At 34.5% G+C, this 16,214-nt stretch overlaps 1 protein-coding gene across 1 annotated transcript in view; it reads left to right on the top strand.

The window, feature by feature from the left end:
• TBC1D32 (TBC1 domain family member 32) overlaps nucleotides 1–16,214 on the top strand; it is a gene marked incomplete at its 3' end in the record, with an annotated part of 77,217 nt that overhangs the window by 23,201 nt on the left and 37,802 nt on the right. The window contains exons 18-23 of the mRNA XM_080340947.1: nucleotides 1,000–1,082; nucleotides 2,749–2,887; nucleotides 3,610–3,697; nucleotides 5,232–5,350; nucleotides 5,949–6,065; nucleotides 9,447–9,535. Coding sequence (XP_080197073.1) covers nucleotides 1,000–1,082; nucleotides 2,749–2,887; nucleotides 3,610–3,697; nucleotides 5,232–5,350; nucleotides 5,949–6,065; nucleotides 9,447–9,535 — 635 coding nt within the window. The remainder of the gene's footprint in view (nucleotides 1–999; nucleotides 1,083–2,748; nucleotides 2,888–3,609; nucleotides 3,698–5,231; nucleotides 5,351–5,948; nucleotides 6,066–9,446; nucleotides 9,536–16,214) is intronic.

The raw sequence follows: 16,214 nt of genomic DNA, 5'->3' as shown, positions 1-16,214 counted from the left end.
ATTATTTGTTGTCGTTGTTAAATTTTAAAACATCTGCAGTTTATAAAGTATTTTACCATTTATAATGTAGCAAAAATGATGGACTTTGGACTCCATTCAAGCAGTAGTGAGACTGGTAATTTATTTCCTCCTATTTTACATGTCTCTTGGATTTTTAAGACTGATGGAGAAACCATTTTTTAATTGGCAGATTCTGCTGGAATTATGGGACAGAATATATGGGACAGATAATAATAAAAGGCAAACTTAACAGAGCCAAGACAACTAACTAGTTTAATAGAGGAATCTTTCATGAATTTATTAAATCACATTTATAAGAGAGTAAATTAAAGACCGTTCACTTTAGTTTGAATAGTGCAATTTACTTTTTATCCCAAGAAACATAAAACAACTTAAATCTTTCATCTTTAATATGCAGTGTTTTTCACATTAATTATTTTCAAATATCATTTAAACTAGGAACTCCATCAAATATAAAAATATGCAAATGTATTTGTCTGTGTTTGTAGCTCTAATTATATTCATGCCAATACAGATAATATAAATAATTTATAAATAAGTAAAATAAAAATTGGCAGAAGTACTTAATAAATTTGGTGTTGAGTTGTTGAGTCCAGAGGCTGTTATGTCCATTACCTGTGACAGAAGTGGAGTAAGGAGTTCCCTTCTGATTTTTTGTTTGTTTTTAATATTGATTTTTGCTTTAGGAGTCTCTAGTCAAAAAGTAAAAAGAAATAGGTTTTTATTATAAGCATTCTAATAAATATATTATTAAATGTACTAGCTTTAAAATGGTTTATACCCAAAGAAGAAATAAAAGATAAACTTTTCTGGAATAAAAGAGGATTCTGTGCCAAACGATAGAATGCAACCTGCTCATTGGTTGGTTTGTTTGTTTTTTAATCGATAACAAGAGAATGAGCAAGATCAGGAGTTTAAAAATTGTGTAAATAAACACTAAGGATTTATTTATGTATTTATTTATTTATTATTTCACAGACAAGTTTGCTTTCAGAAAGAGTACCCACTCCTGTAACTGGCGTGGAGTCGGCTTCATCAATAAGCCTGGAGTCAAAAAACACGTAAGTTGATGGTTAATTTATGCACCTGCGCAAGTATTAGCACACGCTGCTACTTTAACCACAGTTGAGGCATTTTATAATCCTGTGTCTTTTTGTCAGAAGCATAATGGTAGGTAGAGGGAGTGGAATCATCCCAGCATAGGTCTCGGTAGAGTTACAAATTGTTCTTGACCTTTCAGGACTTTCTTGCCTTACAGAGTCATGTCTAATCTGTGTAAAATTGACTTATAGTTGATTCTTTCTGACTACAGAAATTGGTTTGAAGAAAATGTGAATTAGAAAGCATAAAACAAAGTAGCTGTCAGAGTTTATCTTATGGCTTTGATATGGTATTAAATTAAAAAGTGGTTCTGCTGAATGGTATCTGCACCTTCAAAATATTATGTAATGAGATTGCCAGCATTCTGGCTGAAAGCCTGATACATACTAAGTGAAAGGCATCCTTCCTTTTATACTAAAACTTCATGTCCCTTTATAGAAGTTTGTGTGCATTCAGATGAGAAATATACAAATATTTGAGAGCCTGAAAATTCAGGGTGATGATGGTGGTAGCACAGAATCTAGTTAGTTAAGTAGATTCTTGTTTATACTTTACCATAGATTTAGTGTATCATTTGCAAAGATACCTCAACAGTTATTACTCTAGTCTGTGTTGCTGGCATGTGAACTGGTTATAGCAGTTCAAATCTAGTGGTAAAAAGAAATGTAGGGATGCTGAGCTCTGACTGAGGCAGCTGTTACTAATCACTACCATTGACATAAGCTGTGATTTTGTCATCTAGATTTTTTAATTTAACTATGGAACAAGACATGCTGGTATATTTCTGGGTGAAATTTTTGCTTCTGAACGTGACATGGCAGGGATTCTGCAGGATAAGTGATTAAGTTTGGAGTAATGGTTGACTGCTACAGAAAACCTGCATGCTGCTTGCTGATGATAGGAGTCAAAAATGGAAAATGAGAACTAGAGATGAGAATCCAGTAAGCAAATACTTTTAGAGAAGCAGAATCACAAGAGTCTAGTGATACCTGCAGGGTTTGTATCTAGTGAAAGGTGATGCAGTTGCTTCACTTTTTAGGGCGTAGAATATTTTGTGGGGCAGAGGGTATCATCATACTTGATTCTTGCAATTGCTGTTCTTTCTGCCATGTCTGTAGAAAATATTTTCTGTATACTCCTGTTAGTACATGAAGCTCTATTGTATATATACAGCACCTAATTTTAATAAATCTGTACTAAATTCTAGTAGGAGCCTCTTATCTCTTCAAATGTGAGTTTTTGTTAGTTTCTCATAGTATTTTCACATTAGTGAGAAATTCACTGTCTGCTTTGCCAATTTGTAGCTGCCACATTAATACTGTAAGACTTGTCTAGAGTCAGGTAGCATGTCATAAGTACATTTCAGAATGGTGCAGATCTTTTGGATTCCCCATAACATTATCTTCCTGTCCCATGTTCCTACCTAACCTTAGTTTTGTCAGGATGAGTTTGATTGTTTGTACAAAATACAGTCTAATACATATTAGAACTTTCCCAAAGCTTTCTTAAACTCACATAAACACAGAGAGTAAACACAGAGTTCAATGAATGAAGTGTTGTTTTTCTCTTTTTTTCCCCGTGCTTTTTTTCATATATTTTTTAATTATTATTTTACTACTCTTGCAGTTTGTTATGGGAAGAGACTTTGTTAGATGCCTTGCTAAATTTTTCTGCCACACCCAAAGGACTATTTCTGCTTCATAGTACGGGTGCCTTGAATGACTGTGTGAACTTTATGTTCAGCAGTTTATCAAAAAAACTCCAGGTAAGCATTACAGACTCTGTGAAGCTTTTATTTCTTGCAAAGATTATAATAAAATATAGAAATAAAATAATAAGAAAATAAGTTCAAAAACCATTCTGTCACTAAACTTTTGCAAAAAAATAATTCAAGATATAGCTCACCGTGTTTGTTGTTGGTGCCACACTGATTTAAGTTTGTCAGATGTTGCTCATCTTCAGAGTGTCAGGCATATATTTAGTTTTTCTGACCTTTAACTGTAAAGTTTGAAACACTAGGAAAAATAATTTAAAAAAAATTCTAAGTGCATATTTTTCTAGACCACATTGGTAGGTGATGTTGAAATCCAGATCCTAGACAATACTTGAAATGTAACCAAAAATCAGATAATATGCATTTTAGGAAAAAACCCCATAATGTTACAGACATCCTACTGAGTGTGTGCAAAAGTAATAATAATAATAATAATAATAATAATAATAATAATAAATACTATCATTTTTATTTTTTTGCTGATGTTACATGTCTCAACCATAATATTTTGCACTTACATTTTCATAAGGTACTTGATAAAGATGTTTGGTTTGGAATTTGACCCTGGTGAGTCTGTAGAGGATAATATCTATGAACTGTTCAAGTCTACATACTGTAAACAAGTGTAGGAAAGATCAATATTTAAGAGATCATTAGAGAATTTCATGCCCTCTGAATAACTAACACTGTGGTTTTGTATTTGTTACTAACAGGCAGATGAATATGAAGAGTTTGGTAATAGGGTGATTGTTACACAAATGGCAACAACACCAACAGGTGCAGTAGCTCTACGGAGTTCAGGTAAATTGAAGAATTATGTTATTATGAATAGTTACATGTTGTAGTCTTGCATATTAGAAAAAGGCAGAAAGAGGCTAAGAAATATCAACTGAGTGGAATAATAACACAGTATTAACAAGGACTGCTTAAATGTCTATTGATTTCTTCTTGGTGGAAATTCCAATTTTTAAGTCATCCACTTATCTTTGATGCAGGTCTATTTGTTTGTTTGTTTGTTTTCCTTAAGTTATGCAAAATCTTTACTTCATTGCTTTGGAATTTCACAATTTTCTTTTATGTGCAGGAAGACATTTATATCTGTTAAAAAATTAGTTGCTAGCAATTTGCTAGTGCTTCTTATTGATCTACAGATCGGAATTAATGACTGTTGATTTCTGCAGTTTATATGTACTTTTTCACAGTTACTGGCTACTCATAGTGAGAAACTGCAAATGCCTAAATGTCATTGGCACTTTTATACAATAGTGAGATGGAACTGAGATTGTCTGAACTGATAGTTCTTCTCATATGTCAACCCATACCAACAAAGCCCCTTCAGATTCATTCTCAGATAACTAACTCAGTTGTTGCCGTACCATGCAGCTGTCTAGGTAGTAGTAATGTTAAAACTAGAATCTTATCAATTAACTAAAGCTATGGTCTTAAGTTAATAAGGAAGTCCATGAGGTACAAAAGTTGAAAGTATCCTCTCTGAGAATCTAGAAGTGACTGGTGTGGAGTTAAAATGACTCAACTGAAAGACTGTCAGAAAGGCAGGCAAATTCTGCCAGTCAAGGAAACTGATTGTTATTTGCTTGTTTTTTATGCCTCTGGGATCTTTCAGAAAGGAGGGAGCAGATGTACTTGAGGGGTAACCCATATGTCCTGTTCAGGGTTCTCAGCCAAGTTGCTTCTCATGGCCTTTGGTGTTTAAAACAAATGCTAGACCAAAAATAATCAGTATTGTTTTTCAACCCTGAGAGGAGGTTGTGTAATGTATGCAAAGTTTGCATTAGGCCTATAACTTACATTTGGAGATTTCAGAATTAGATGGTTATCCTTCTTCAATTTTAATATTTAGCATTTTAAATTCAGCTAGTAGTGCTTCTCTTAAAAAGATTTTTTCAGTCCTTAACCTTTCATTGTGGTATGTTTTAACTTATTAATGAATTGTAGTAGATATGTATTTTTAAAACCACACAGCCAGTACTAGCTAGCCTCGATCTGTAGCAGCTAACTTCTTAAAGAAGGTCATCAGCTCATTTATGTGGAAGATATAGAAATGTCATCCTACTTTAGTATAATAGTCTGCAAACTGTTGCTGTAGATCTTAAATTGAGTAGAAGCAGACTGCTGAGGAAAGGTGTTTTGACTAAAGGACTGAGAATAGCAGGGAGAGCAACCTCAGGCAGTCTATCCTGTGACATTTTCGTCCACAATGTAAAGAGTTTTGAAAATCTGAGTTAGAATTGTGGTATTTAATGTTTGTTTAATATGAAAATTGTTTTTCTGGTATTCTTGCCATTCTCATGATTAGAATAAAAATTTGGTTTAGGCTTTATAAAGGCACTTATAACTGAACTATGGGCTCTTTTGGAGTGTGGAAAAGATGATGTGAGGATAACCCAACCTAAATCTACTCCAGTTGACCCTATTGACCGAAGTTGTCAGAAGGTGAGAAGTTATTTATCTTCTTTATTGGTGTGGAAAAAACATTGCTGTATTTTTATTGAGGCTATATCGCTTCTTGGCACGTGAAGCAAAATTAGTGTAATGCACTAGTCAAATGATGACTGATTTAAAGGATTCTTGTGTTGCATGTCAGATCATAGTGCCAAGCATCTGTTAAAGTCAATATGAAATAATAAATAACAATAATGACAAAAGTGAAGATCTTAAAATACTGGCCATCAGTTCATATCTCTGATTACTGTAGTAAGATCAGGCAGAGTGACATGTTTTACAGTATGTTGTGTCTTTAGATTTTAGAAATATGTGATAATGAAAATATTATAATTTTCAAAATTACTTGTACAGTTTGATAGATAATATATAATTTCACAGATGCTACTGGACTTTTAGGTTATGTGGACACCTGCCAGGGTTTACAGTCTTGTTTTGGGCAGCTCTAGTTTTGTTGAGTTCAGCTTACAAAGAAGGATAAGAACAAACCTAAAGTAAATGATAAATAATGGTTAACATTTGTTTGGTTATACTGAACTGATTAACATATCTTTTGTGCACCTCCCCCTTTTTTTTTTTCTTTTTCTAGTCTTTTCTGTCTCTGATAAACTTGCTGACTTACCCTGCAGTTTTTGAGCTCCTGAGTAAACAAGATATACCAAATAAACAAATGTATTCACTCCGAGAAGTACCTACAGATGTTATTGTAAGTATAGTTTTTATTTTGAATGAAAATTAATACTTCTGTGAAGACATTTTTTTTCTGAGAAAATGTTACTGTAATAATAAGCTTTTTCTTCTTACTGAAAGATTTTGAAATTTTCTGCATTTTGTATTATATACAGCATGAGGGCAGTATATACACATATCACTTCATGTTAACTTAAATATTAATTTTGAAATCCTAAAGATAATATAAAATTTGATGCCTACTTTAATGATCAGCTTTTCTGACTTAAGATTCTGTTTTTCCATGGAAAAAAAAGTGACATACAGAAATGCTTCTGTATGTGCATACAGTTACATGCTGGGAAATGCTCGAAAATGTCTATACTCATATTTTATATAATATTACTCTATCACATTACCTGTGGATTTAACAAAAATTAAAAAAAAACCAACCAAACAACAACAAATAAAACAACAACCAAACACATCAAAACTTCAGGCTTTCTTAATAGCACAGATGATGTACATGCAGAAAAAATTACTAATTGGAAAGCTACTGATTAAGGCCTATTTCAGTCCTAAGAAAAATAGTATTACCATTTCACAGCATCACAGAATCACAGAGTGTTAGGGATTGGAAGGGACCTTCAAAAGATCTAGTCCAATCCCCTTGCTGGAGCAGGAACACCTAGATGAGGCTACACAGGAAGGTGTCCAGGTGGGTTTTGAATGTCTCCGGAGTAGGAGACTCCACAACCCCCCTGGGCAGCCTGTTCCAGTGCTCTGTTACCCTCACTGAGAAGAAGTTTCTTCTCAAATTTAAGTGGAACCTCTTGTGTTCCTGTTTGAACCCATTACCTCTTGTCCTACCATTGGTTGTCACTGAGAAGAGCCTGGCTCCATCCTCGTGACACTCACTCACTCACTCACGTTTATATATTTATAAACATTAATGAGGTCACCCCTCAGTCTTCTCCAAGCTTAAGAGACTCAGCTCCCTCAGCCTTTCCTCATAAGGGAGATGCTCCACTCCCTTAATCATCTTTGTTGCCCTGCGCTGGACTCTCTCCAGCAGTTCCCTGTCCTTCTTGAACTGAGGGGCCCAGAACTGGACATAATACTCCAAGTGTGGTCTCACCAGAGCAGAGATTTAGTATTTAGCATTATTTTGTATATAGTTCTTTGAACGGCAGTTCATTAAGTTTATTTATTTGTCATCCTCAAAGCACAGGCAAATTTAACCTGTGCCCTTGAGTGGCAGTTAAAATCAGATTTTTTTTCTAATGAGCTAGCACTTTAAACTGCTGTTGTGTTAAGGTGTTTGTTTAGCACAAGCTCTCCATTGGTGGTAGTTTAATTTGTTTAGACAGAGGATATCATAGTAGTGTGTGTTATGTTTGAAAGGGACTTGTGTAGTTCTTTATTGTAGCACTCTTTTGATGATTTCAGGAGGAAACAGGATGATAAATTTCATTTTTCCAATCCATGCGGTGTTGGTGTGTCCACCAATGGATAGTTCTTTTCTGTCATCAAGTTTTCTGAGGCACTGGGAGCAGAGAAGATAGATGGATGTTGAAGGGAATACATATTTGAGAGCTTTCAGATTGGGGTAGATGTTAAGGAATGATTTTTGTGACTATGTTGTTTTGGCTTTTGAGGCATTTCAACGTTTTGATGGAATCAAAAGACTGATAAGTGTTCAAAGTTCACAAGACAGTTGCAGATACTTTGGATGGGGTTTTTCTCACTTTACTGTGCAACAGTAGGTTTTATAAGCCTAAGCTAGACATCCAAGATAGTTAGCAGAAGGGAAACAGTTCATCTAATGTTAATTTAACATGTAATAGCTGAGTCTAAGTACTCAGAAAACCTTCTGGGTTTACACAGACATGTAGATTTGTTATAAACATGTCTTTGGGCAGTGATTGCAGAAAGCTAAAGATCTGTAACTTTGAAAGACATGTTTAAGCAGGTGAAATTAAAAGTGGATGACATCCTACCTGCAGTATTTAAGCTATGCTCTGTCGTTAAGCAGTGCAGATTTACCTGCATGTTTATCTGATTGGACCTTGCATTGGACCTTTTTCATTATCTTTCATCCTAATATTCCAAGTCAGAGCTTGGTCTGCTTTCTCGGTAGTCCTCTCTCTGTGCTTGTGCTTTCTCCTCTTTTGCAGGCTCCAAGCTTTGATGTAAGGATGAGAGGAGGAGGTTGTTGCTAGAGGAATGTCCCTTGGCATTTAACTCTTTGTATGTGCAAATATCTAAAAAGCCTTAAACCCCAAACAAATCAGTTGCTTGCATTACCAATTTTATGAACAGCCAAGAGGTGAATTGTTTTATTGTGAGTTTTATTGTACACATACTATGTGGAAAAAGTGCATTCTTCATAGCCCTCTCCCCTACTGCCCAAAAAGCTCTAATAGAGAAAGTATGGTTTCACTGTGTTTTAGATAAGAATGAATTTTATGAAGGCTGTTTACTTTGACAAGTTCTAGTTTGTTTGTTTGTTTTTTCCTCCTGCTGGGAGTTTTACCTGTGGTCTTTTCTCTGTTAAAAACCAGTGCTTTGGTTGATTTCATGAAAGTATGGATCCTAACTATTCTCTAATATCATATTGAAACGACCCATTGATCTAACCAGTTCAATAATAACTCATTCTGCTGTTTCTGAGACTATACTTCTTAAACACAGAGAAAGTAAAAGTTTAATCCAGATTAAATAAAGCCTGTAAGGACTTTGTAGTTTGTTTCTTCTGACCATAGCACAGCAATCTGTCTCTGAGACAATAACGTCAGTGAATGTTTTTACACATTTCTTAGTCTTTTAATGAAACTGTTTCTTCAGAAGTGATTTGGATGTGCAGTGAACTAGAGGGGAAGATAATTAGGTTGGATTTGTGGTAGAAGTAGAAAGCAGCCACAGGTCATAGTCTATAACATGAGATGCGGTAGGATGAAAGACGTAAGCCTCGACACCCAAGCCAAGCCTGGTTACGCTGAGAATAAATAGTGTGTTTTGAAGCATGTGGTAGTAACCAGTGTTAGAAAGGGTATTATACTGAAGGATTTGCTGTTCTTTTAATCAAAATAGATGTATACACCTTTCAAACACACAAAAAACTGTTGAACACTTTTGTTGTGGTTTCAAACTAAACAAGAACTAGGGTACTTGATATGCTAGAATTTTTTGTATGTTTAGTGGTTTATTTTTTTTTAACTATTTTTCTTCCCTAACCTTCTGTATGGTTTGTTCTTGCTACGAGCTTTTATGGTGGAAAGCACCCCTTCTTACAGAAATTTCAATGTGTGTTTTAGTAATTAAGGTTTCATTTTATAGTAAACATCCTTATGAAACTATTATGTGCAAAAAATATAAAACCATATATGAGATTTTTACACTTGTCTTCCTTTGGCAGGATATCATTGACAGGCTTATAATTTTGAATTCAGAAGCTAAAATTCATTCCTTATTCAATTATGAACAATCACATATCTTTGGTCTGAGGTAAGATGCTCATTTTATATTCTCTGGTCACATTAACTAAATAGGATATAACATGCTTGGATGTGTTGCTTCTGATAAGATAACGTTATTTGGTTTTTATTATGCGTGAAGGTGAAATTCCTCTTTTTTTTTAACATAAGAAGATTAAATGAAAAATGGCCTACAAAATGAGAATAGCAATGAATCTAATCTTATTACCTGTAAATGGATATATTGTAATGCAATGAGCAGTGATAGAAATTCCATGTTGTTATTTTGCCTTGTTGATTGAAAAGAGCATGTTGTAGATCCATTGTAGTGCATAAAAGAAAAATTGTACCAAAATACCAAAAGAAACAAAGTTTTATTTTTTTAACATGTTTATATCAATTATATATGTATATAGTCTCCCTGTACTTATATTTTTTTTCAGATGTCTTTGTCTAATTATCACCTTAATGAAATTCCATCCAGAATACAAAATTCAGCAGTAGTTAGGTCAAAAACTGTCAGATGCTTAACAGATCTGAAAATGTATAAAATTAATTAGAAAGAGCAAAAGTTCTACTTTTCTCTTTGCTACTATGTAGAAATTAAATATTTAGATATTTATGATAACTGCAACACTGAAAAAATGAACAGTTGTGTGACTGGATGATTTTAGTGAAACATTTGTCTAGAAACATTTCTTTCTGCTAAACATAATACCAGTAGTACAGCCAAACTGATGTTCTTTAATCATTCACGGATTTACACAGCAATATATTTTGTTATTTGGTCAGGTATTATTGTATGAGTGGCTCACCCAGAGTTGAACTTCAGATCTGTTCAACTTATAGGTTATACTCTGAGGTCCTGTAACGCACCTTTATAATTCAAAGGAGTTACAAATTTGCTTACTTGAATGTTAAGCAACTTCTGCAATTTAGAACTACATTTTTCTTCATATGCATACTGTGCTTCAGTGACTTAAAATTATTTTGGTTACTAGCTGTGTAACTATATTGGAAACTTAAAATATATAGGTATTTCTACAGTCTGTTTAATTCAAAAAGCACAGGTTTATCTATTTGTTTTTAAGGTTAACATTGCATTTTCTGGTGAATTATTGTTTTCATTTTGAATAAGTATGAATTCTGAACTACTGTTTTCAAGGACAGTCCTGTGGAGGCTCAGCTGTCAGCTTTCCTCTTCAAGCTTGCCTGCTCTGCAAAGCAGTGTGCATGCAGTAGGAATCAAAGGGAAAACATAGGGAAGCTAGTTATGGTTTTGCATAGCCAATATCTCTCAGTCTATAAAGAATGCTCCCTAGAGTGCATTCGTACTGACTAGGGCCTGTGTGATCAAGGTAAAATACTCAGTTCCACAGTGAGCTATAGCCTAGTGTGAATCTGTATCTGTTGGTTTTTTTTTTTTTTTTAATTCACTATCTTGGCCTAGGGTTCTTCTTCAGTAGTTTCACAGACGCTGATCTGGTATGCCTTTAATTGCAGCTATTGTGTACTTCTAGGATGAGATTTATTCACTTGAAGGTCCTTTGCAACTCATTAAAAAAAAAAAAAAAAAAATTATTGTTATTATTACTAATAAATTTCAGGCAAGAAATTGGAGATAAGAATAGGAAAGTGAAAGTAAATAAACAGTTTCTAACTTGTGTATAGAAAGATTTTCAAGCTGTCAGTTCAACTTTCAACTTCAAAGCAGATTTATACTTACTCAGAAGCAAAAAGTCTCTCAATCACCCAATATTGGTTGATAAAAGAACACTGAAGTCTTCATCAGCTGCTCTTCTGTACAGCCTGAAAATCTGGATGCACAGGAACTGAGGCAAAAATTCTCAGTAGTCTTTCTGTTTTAGAAAATTCTGAATTTAAATTGCTGCTAGAGCACAAATCCTATAAAAGAAGAATTCACAGCAGTAATCAGTTATAAATTTTTAACATATTAAATACAGCGAATTCTCTTAATATAATTGTTAGCTTTATTTCTCTCATATAGGTGTACTTATTGATCTTATAAGTTTTTGAATGTGAAAAGATCACTTTTCATAAAGGTGTGACGTTGGAGATGCTAACCTTCTCCCTTTCAAGGCCAAGCTCTTTGTCTCTCTGTAACTTATATTATTAATAGCAAAGGAACTAAGTAAACAGCAGTTACATACATCTTCTTTCAGACTGATGAATTATATGGCATCAAGGCAACTTGTCTAATATTTCAGTACAGTGAATACATCCATGAGTTGTGAGTTTTTACAGCCTGCCAAGAAAATATATGCATATTCTATATATTTTCAAAGCCTCTGCCTAAAGCATTATTCAGGCATTTACATATTGCTATTCTGTCTATTCAGAAGCTGAGTTTTCTTTGAATGTCTGTGACAATGTTTTGTCAGCTGGATTAAAGTGTGGCAAAATACCAAATTTTTACCTTAATAACCGACTCCTCATAGCTAAACAGTATCAAAACTCCAAAATAAATTCAAAGAAACTCAGAGGTGGCTTATGTGAAAAACAGGAGAAACAGGGGTACTGGGAGTGGGCATAGACTGTGGCTAGTAGGAGGGGATCAGAGCTGGTCTATAGGCAGCTTTGCAAAAATTCCCCTCGTTTAACCAAATAAAGACTTTTATAACATTTTATAACATATACTGTTCCTGGAAAAATGTGGGGGTTTTGTTTGTTTGGTTTTTGTGCATATATAACAACATGGCAGTAATAGGTATCTGAATACTTTAAAGCAGGAAAAAACCTCCCTCCCTTCCTCCTTCCCTGCCTATACATGAGCCACTATCAAATTTTTTTTTCTTCCATTTTTCCCTCTGTTGGCTTATTCTGGCCATAAGTCAACAAAACTCTTAAATATAGTGAAATCAAAAGGTCTTTTGTATGTACCTTCCGAATCAGAAGAACCTTTGTCAGCCCCACACTTGTTCACTGAAACACCTCATGCCTAGTGGGTGTCCAGCAACAAGGGCAGCGCTCTGTTCCAAAGTTTGGTTTTCTTCAGGAAAATACCTGTAAACTCTATGAGTAAAATACTATTCCTTCAAATATGGAAATTAAGACTGTTTAGCTTTAAAGACATGATGTACTTGCTTAACATTAGAGATATCTGAAGATAACCTATTTTGTAGAATCATAATTTGAACTGTATTTTAGGCCTGTGTAAGGTAAGGTTGAAGGAGTATTTATGGTAGTGCTCTGTGTAAATCTTCTAAATGCATTTATGCTTCTGTGGAATTATAGAAAAATGTAAATACTAGTCTAAGTCATATGTTCATCAGTATCAGCCTCAGGATTGCAGAGCCTGCGACAGCTAAAAAAAGAATGTTGGCTCGCTATTTTCAGATTGGAATAGTAAATATTTTGACATTGTTAAGTCACATTATTTTGTCATATAAAATATCACAGTGAGTATGGTTTTTCTTATAATACTCATTTTCTTACTTACTGAAGGGTGCAGAAGATGATAAAAATGCCCTGTACGTATTTCTATTGGCCTACAAACTAGTAAGAGAAAGATTTAGGAAAGAATTTAAATGGCTTATACAATATTGACATCAAAATCAATCAGTGGCTTGAAATTTACCTCAAAGCAGTATTAGTCAAAATTTCGTCTAGTGCACTCCGGTGAAATCCAAGTGAATAAATTGAATCCTGCAGGAGTTGTGAGATGAAGAAACTGAAGGCAAGAAACAGCTTTGTGGGTTTAGGAAATACAGATAATAAACACCTATGCATTCTTTTCCATTATGTTTTTATCTGCATTGTAAACACACCCTCTTATATATAATTGCATTTTAATAATGAGGTAGCTTCAGCATATGAAATAGTTTGTTCCCTTAATTGTACTTACATTACATGTATTGTTAATTAAGAGAATGTTTGATTTTAATGATTGCAACACAATGGAAGGTGCTTTAATTCTCTTGTTTTCTAAAGGTAGAAATTAAGAATCATGATCATCCTTTTTCCTAGGTCAACATGATATTTAGATTTATCTTCTTTTTCCCTTTATTAAAAAGCATTATGAGTAGCAGAAACTTTTTGAAAATGTTAATATATAATTCTTTAAAATCTCCTTCATTCTAAATTGAAGCAAGATTTTTTTTTTTAATTTTAAACTTTTTTAAAATTTTTTTTTAAGTCAGTTTCCTCTCTAAAAAAAGTGTCTCTTCTATGGAGTTGCATGTTCTCTTTTCCATCTACTGTGTAGAGCTGGCAACAAGGCTGTATTTCTTGCTTTTCCTATCTTTGATTTAAACACACTGTTATGGCCCATAAACACCATTGTATAATGCCACTGATGAATCTTTTTGATCACTAGCATTTGAATGACTGCCTGGTACATTGTACAACAACATTTATGGTCCTATTGGCTGGATGTACTGAAGAAGCCCTTCTCATCACATCCTTATGTCTTTGTGAATGGAAGAAAGCGGTATTCGCAGAGTTCCTCCTCTCGAGAGGAGGGAGGAGGATGGTGAGAGAGGGGAGGAATTGATCCTGATAGTATTTATTTCTTCCTCCAAATCTACCAGATTTGACTTCTTATGATGAAAGCATGAAAGACTATGTAGTCTTTCAGTTATTTTCTACCAAACACTTTTCAACTAAATAAGGAGAATTGACTGAGTTAATAATTAATTAAAGACCCATTTTCTATTATTTTAAATGTGTTTTATGGTTGGTAAGTGATATACGGTTCTTCAGAAAGGAATGTTTTCCCTCCTGGATGTGTGTGAGGGAAAAGACTTCTGCAATACCGATCACTGGAAAGTGTCCGTGTGCTGTAAAACTTTGACCCTTGTTTAATAATCCAAAGGTAAAAGAGGACGGAGTCTACATTTGTAGTGATGGGGATATGCAACGGCATTATGTTGTCAGGCTTCCATGTAATGTAGTTATACATTAATTAATTCAGTTTTTTGTTAGTTTATATGTTAATAGAATTTTGTTAGGTTTATTAATTTAAAACAATTTATAACTAATGAAGTAGTTACAGCAGATTCTGTGATACAATTGTGTCATTTTTTCTTTTTTTTTCTGCACTGAGGGGAATTAAAATGCTTAGTTTCCTGCAATTTAAAATCAGCTTCGCTTCTGAGTCCTCTAGGCTGGCAAGTGATGCTCATGACAAGCATTTTTGTTTAGCTCAAGAAACTTTTACCATTAGCAATCATGTTACGTGTGATTTGTAAGTACATTGGGTGAAGTGCACTAGGTGCTTTTTTAAAAAATCTTTTCATGTGGAAAAGAACGTAAGGAATAAATTGGTCTCCAAGTTTTCTTACTGGAAGAAACATGAGTACCCTGAGGTAGTAGCTTTGAGTTCCCCAGGCACCAGAGGTGTAACGCAGGGTATCAATAAATAGTCTATATCCAGAAGATCTCATGTTTTTCAAAACCGCTATGAGCATTGCCTTCAGTGGGACAATCAAAAGCTTTGGTTCTTTAGAAAGACCCCATGCAGAGGTGTGTTCTCTCTGCTCATTACTAATGCCCTTTGTTCAGTCTGCAAGGGCAGCATGCAAGGCTTTGTGTGGCTGAAGCTTCCAAGTGCCCCCTGTTCTAACGCTGACTAGGTAGCTTTTGGTTTCTTGTGGGTTTTTTTTCTGCTAGCCATTCGCCTTCATCTGCTTTGTGTGGCATGCTTGATAGTAATTGCCACTTGCTGTTTGGATCGGTGATTTCATTAGAGCTCAGGCTGTTACTCAAAGCATAATAAAGAATAAATCAAATTGGTAATATAAGGCTCCAATGTTAACTATTTTGAGGCTGTACCTCATCCTGACAACACTGGAATTATTTAATGAAAATTTTGCTTTGGGTTTTGCTGTTAGTATACATATTCATTTAGCAAGAAGGAGGGCCTACTGCTGCAAAAAGGTTCCAGTCCTTGTTTTTTGGTTGATGATATTTTGTGTGTGTGTGTGTGTTTTGTTGTTGTTGTTGTTGTTGTTGTTGCTGTTTTGGTTTTGTTTTGGTTTTTTTTGTGTGGGTTTTTTTTGGTGTTTGTTTTTGTTTTTCCCCACTTATGTTTTTAATATTGAATCCTGGAAGAGAAGGAAAGACCTTACTTTGTCCCATACCTGAGCTCTCTACAAGTGTCATGTTCCATATTGTGCACTGGTCTGAATCATCCATGCCTGTATCTATAGAGGGAAGTAACTGCAAGCCAGAAGAAAACCTGGTACTAAAGACCAGTTTAGTCCACTGTTTCGAGGTCACATCACTGGAACACCTTATGGACAGCATAGATGCAAGCATTTCAGGTTTGGTTAGCTGTTGCATGCTGCCTGAACCCATTTGTTTCCGAGATTGCAGGTTATTTTATTTTGGATGTGCCAGTTTCTTTTTTTTCCCTAGGGTGGCTGGACTTTTGCTTATTGTGTGACATTGCATCTTCTTTTGCTAGGATGATGTACTGCCTGGGATTGAGTTAATTTTTTTCATAGCAGCTCACATGGTGTTATGATTTGGATTTATGACTAGAATAGTGTTGATAATGTACCTGTGTTTTGGCTGTCAATGCAAGCACTGCTTAGCAACAGGGAGCATCATATTATTTTGTGTTTTTAAAAGGAACTCATAGAAAAAATACTGAGAAATATGATAATAAGCTGTCCTCATAATGGGTGTTTTTAGCAACTCGGAGAAATTCATAGGTGGTTTAATTATATTATTTTCAAGTGAAAAAA

Source organism: Nesoenas mayeri, assembly GCF_963082525.1.
Source record: "Nesoenas mayeri genome assembly, chromosome: 3".
NCBI lineage: Eukaryota > Metazoa > Chordata > Aves > Columbiformes > Columbidae > Nesoenas > Nesoenas mayeri.
Note: the sequence above shows the minus strand (reverse complement) of the source record. Positions and strands in the feature narration are given on the sequence as shown.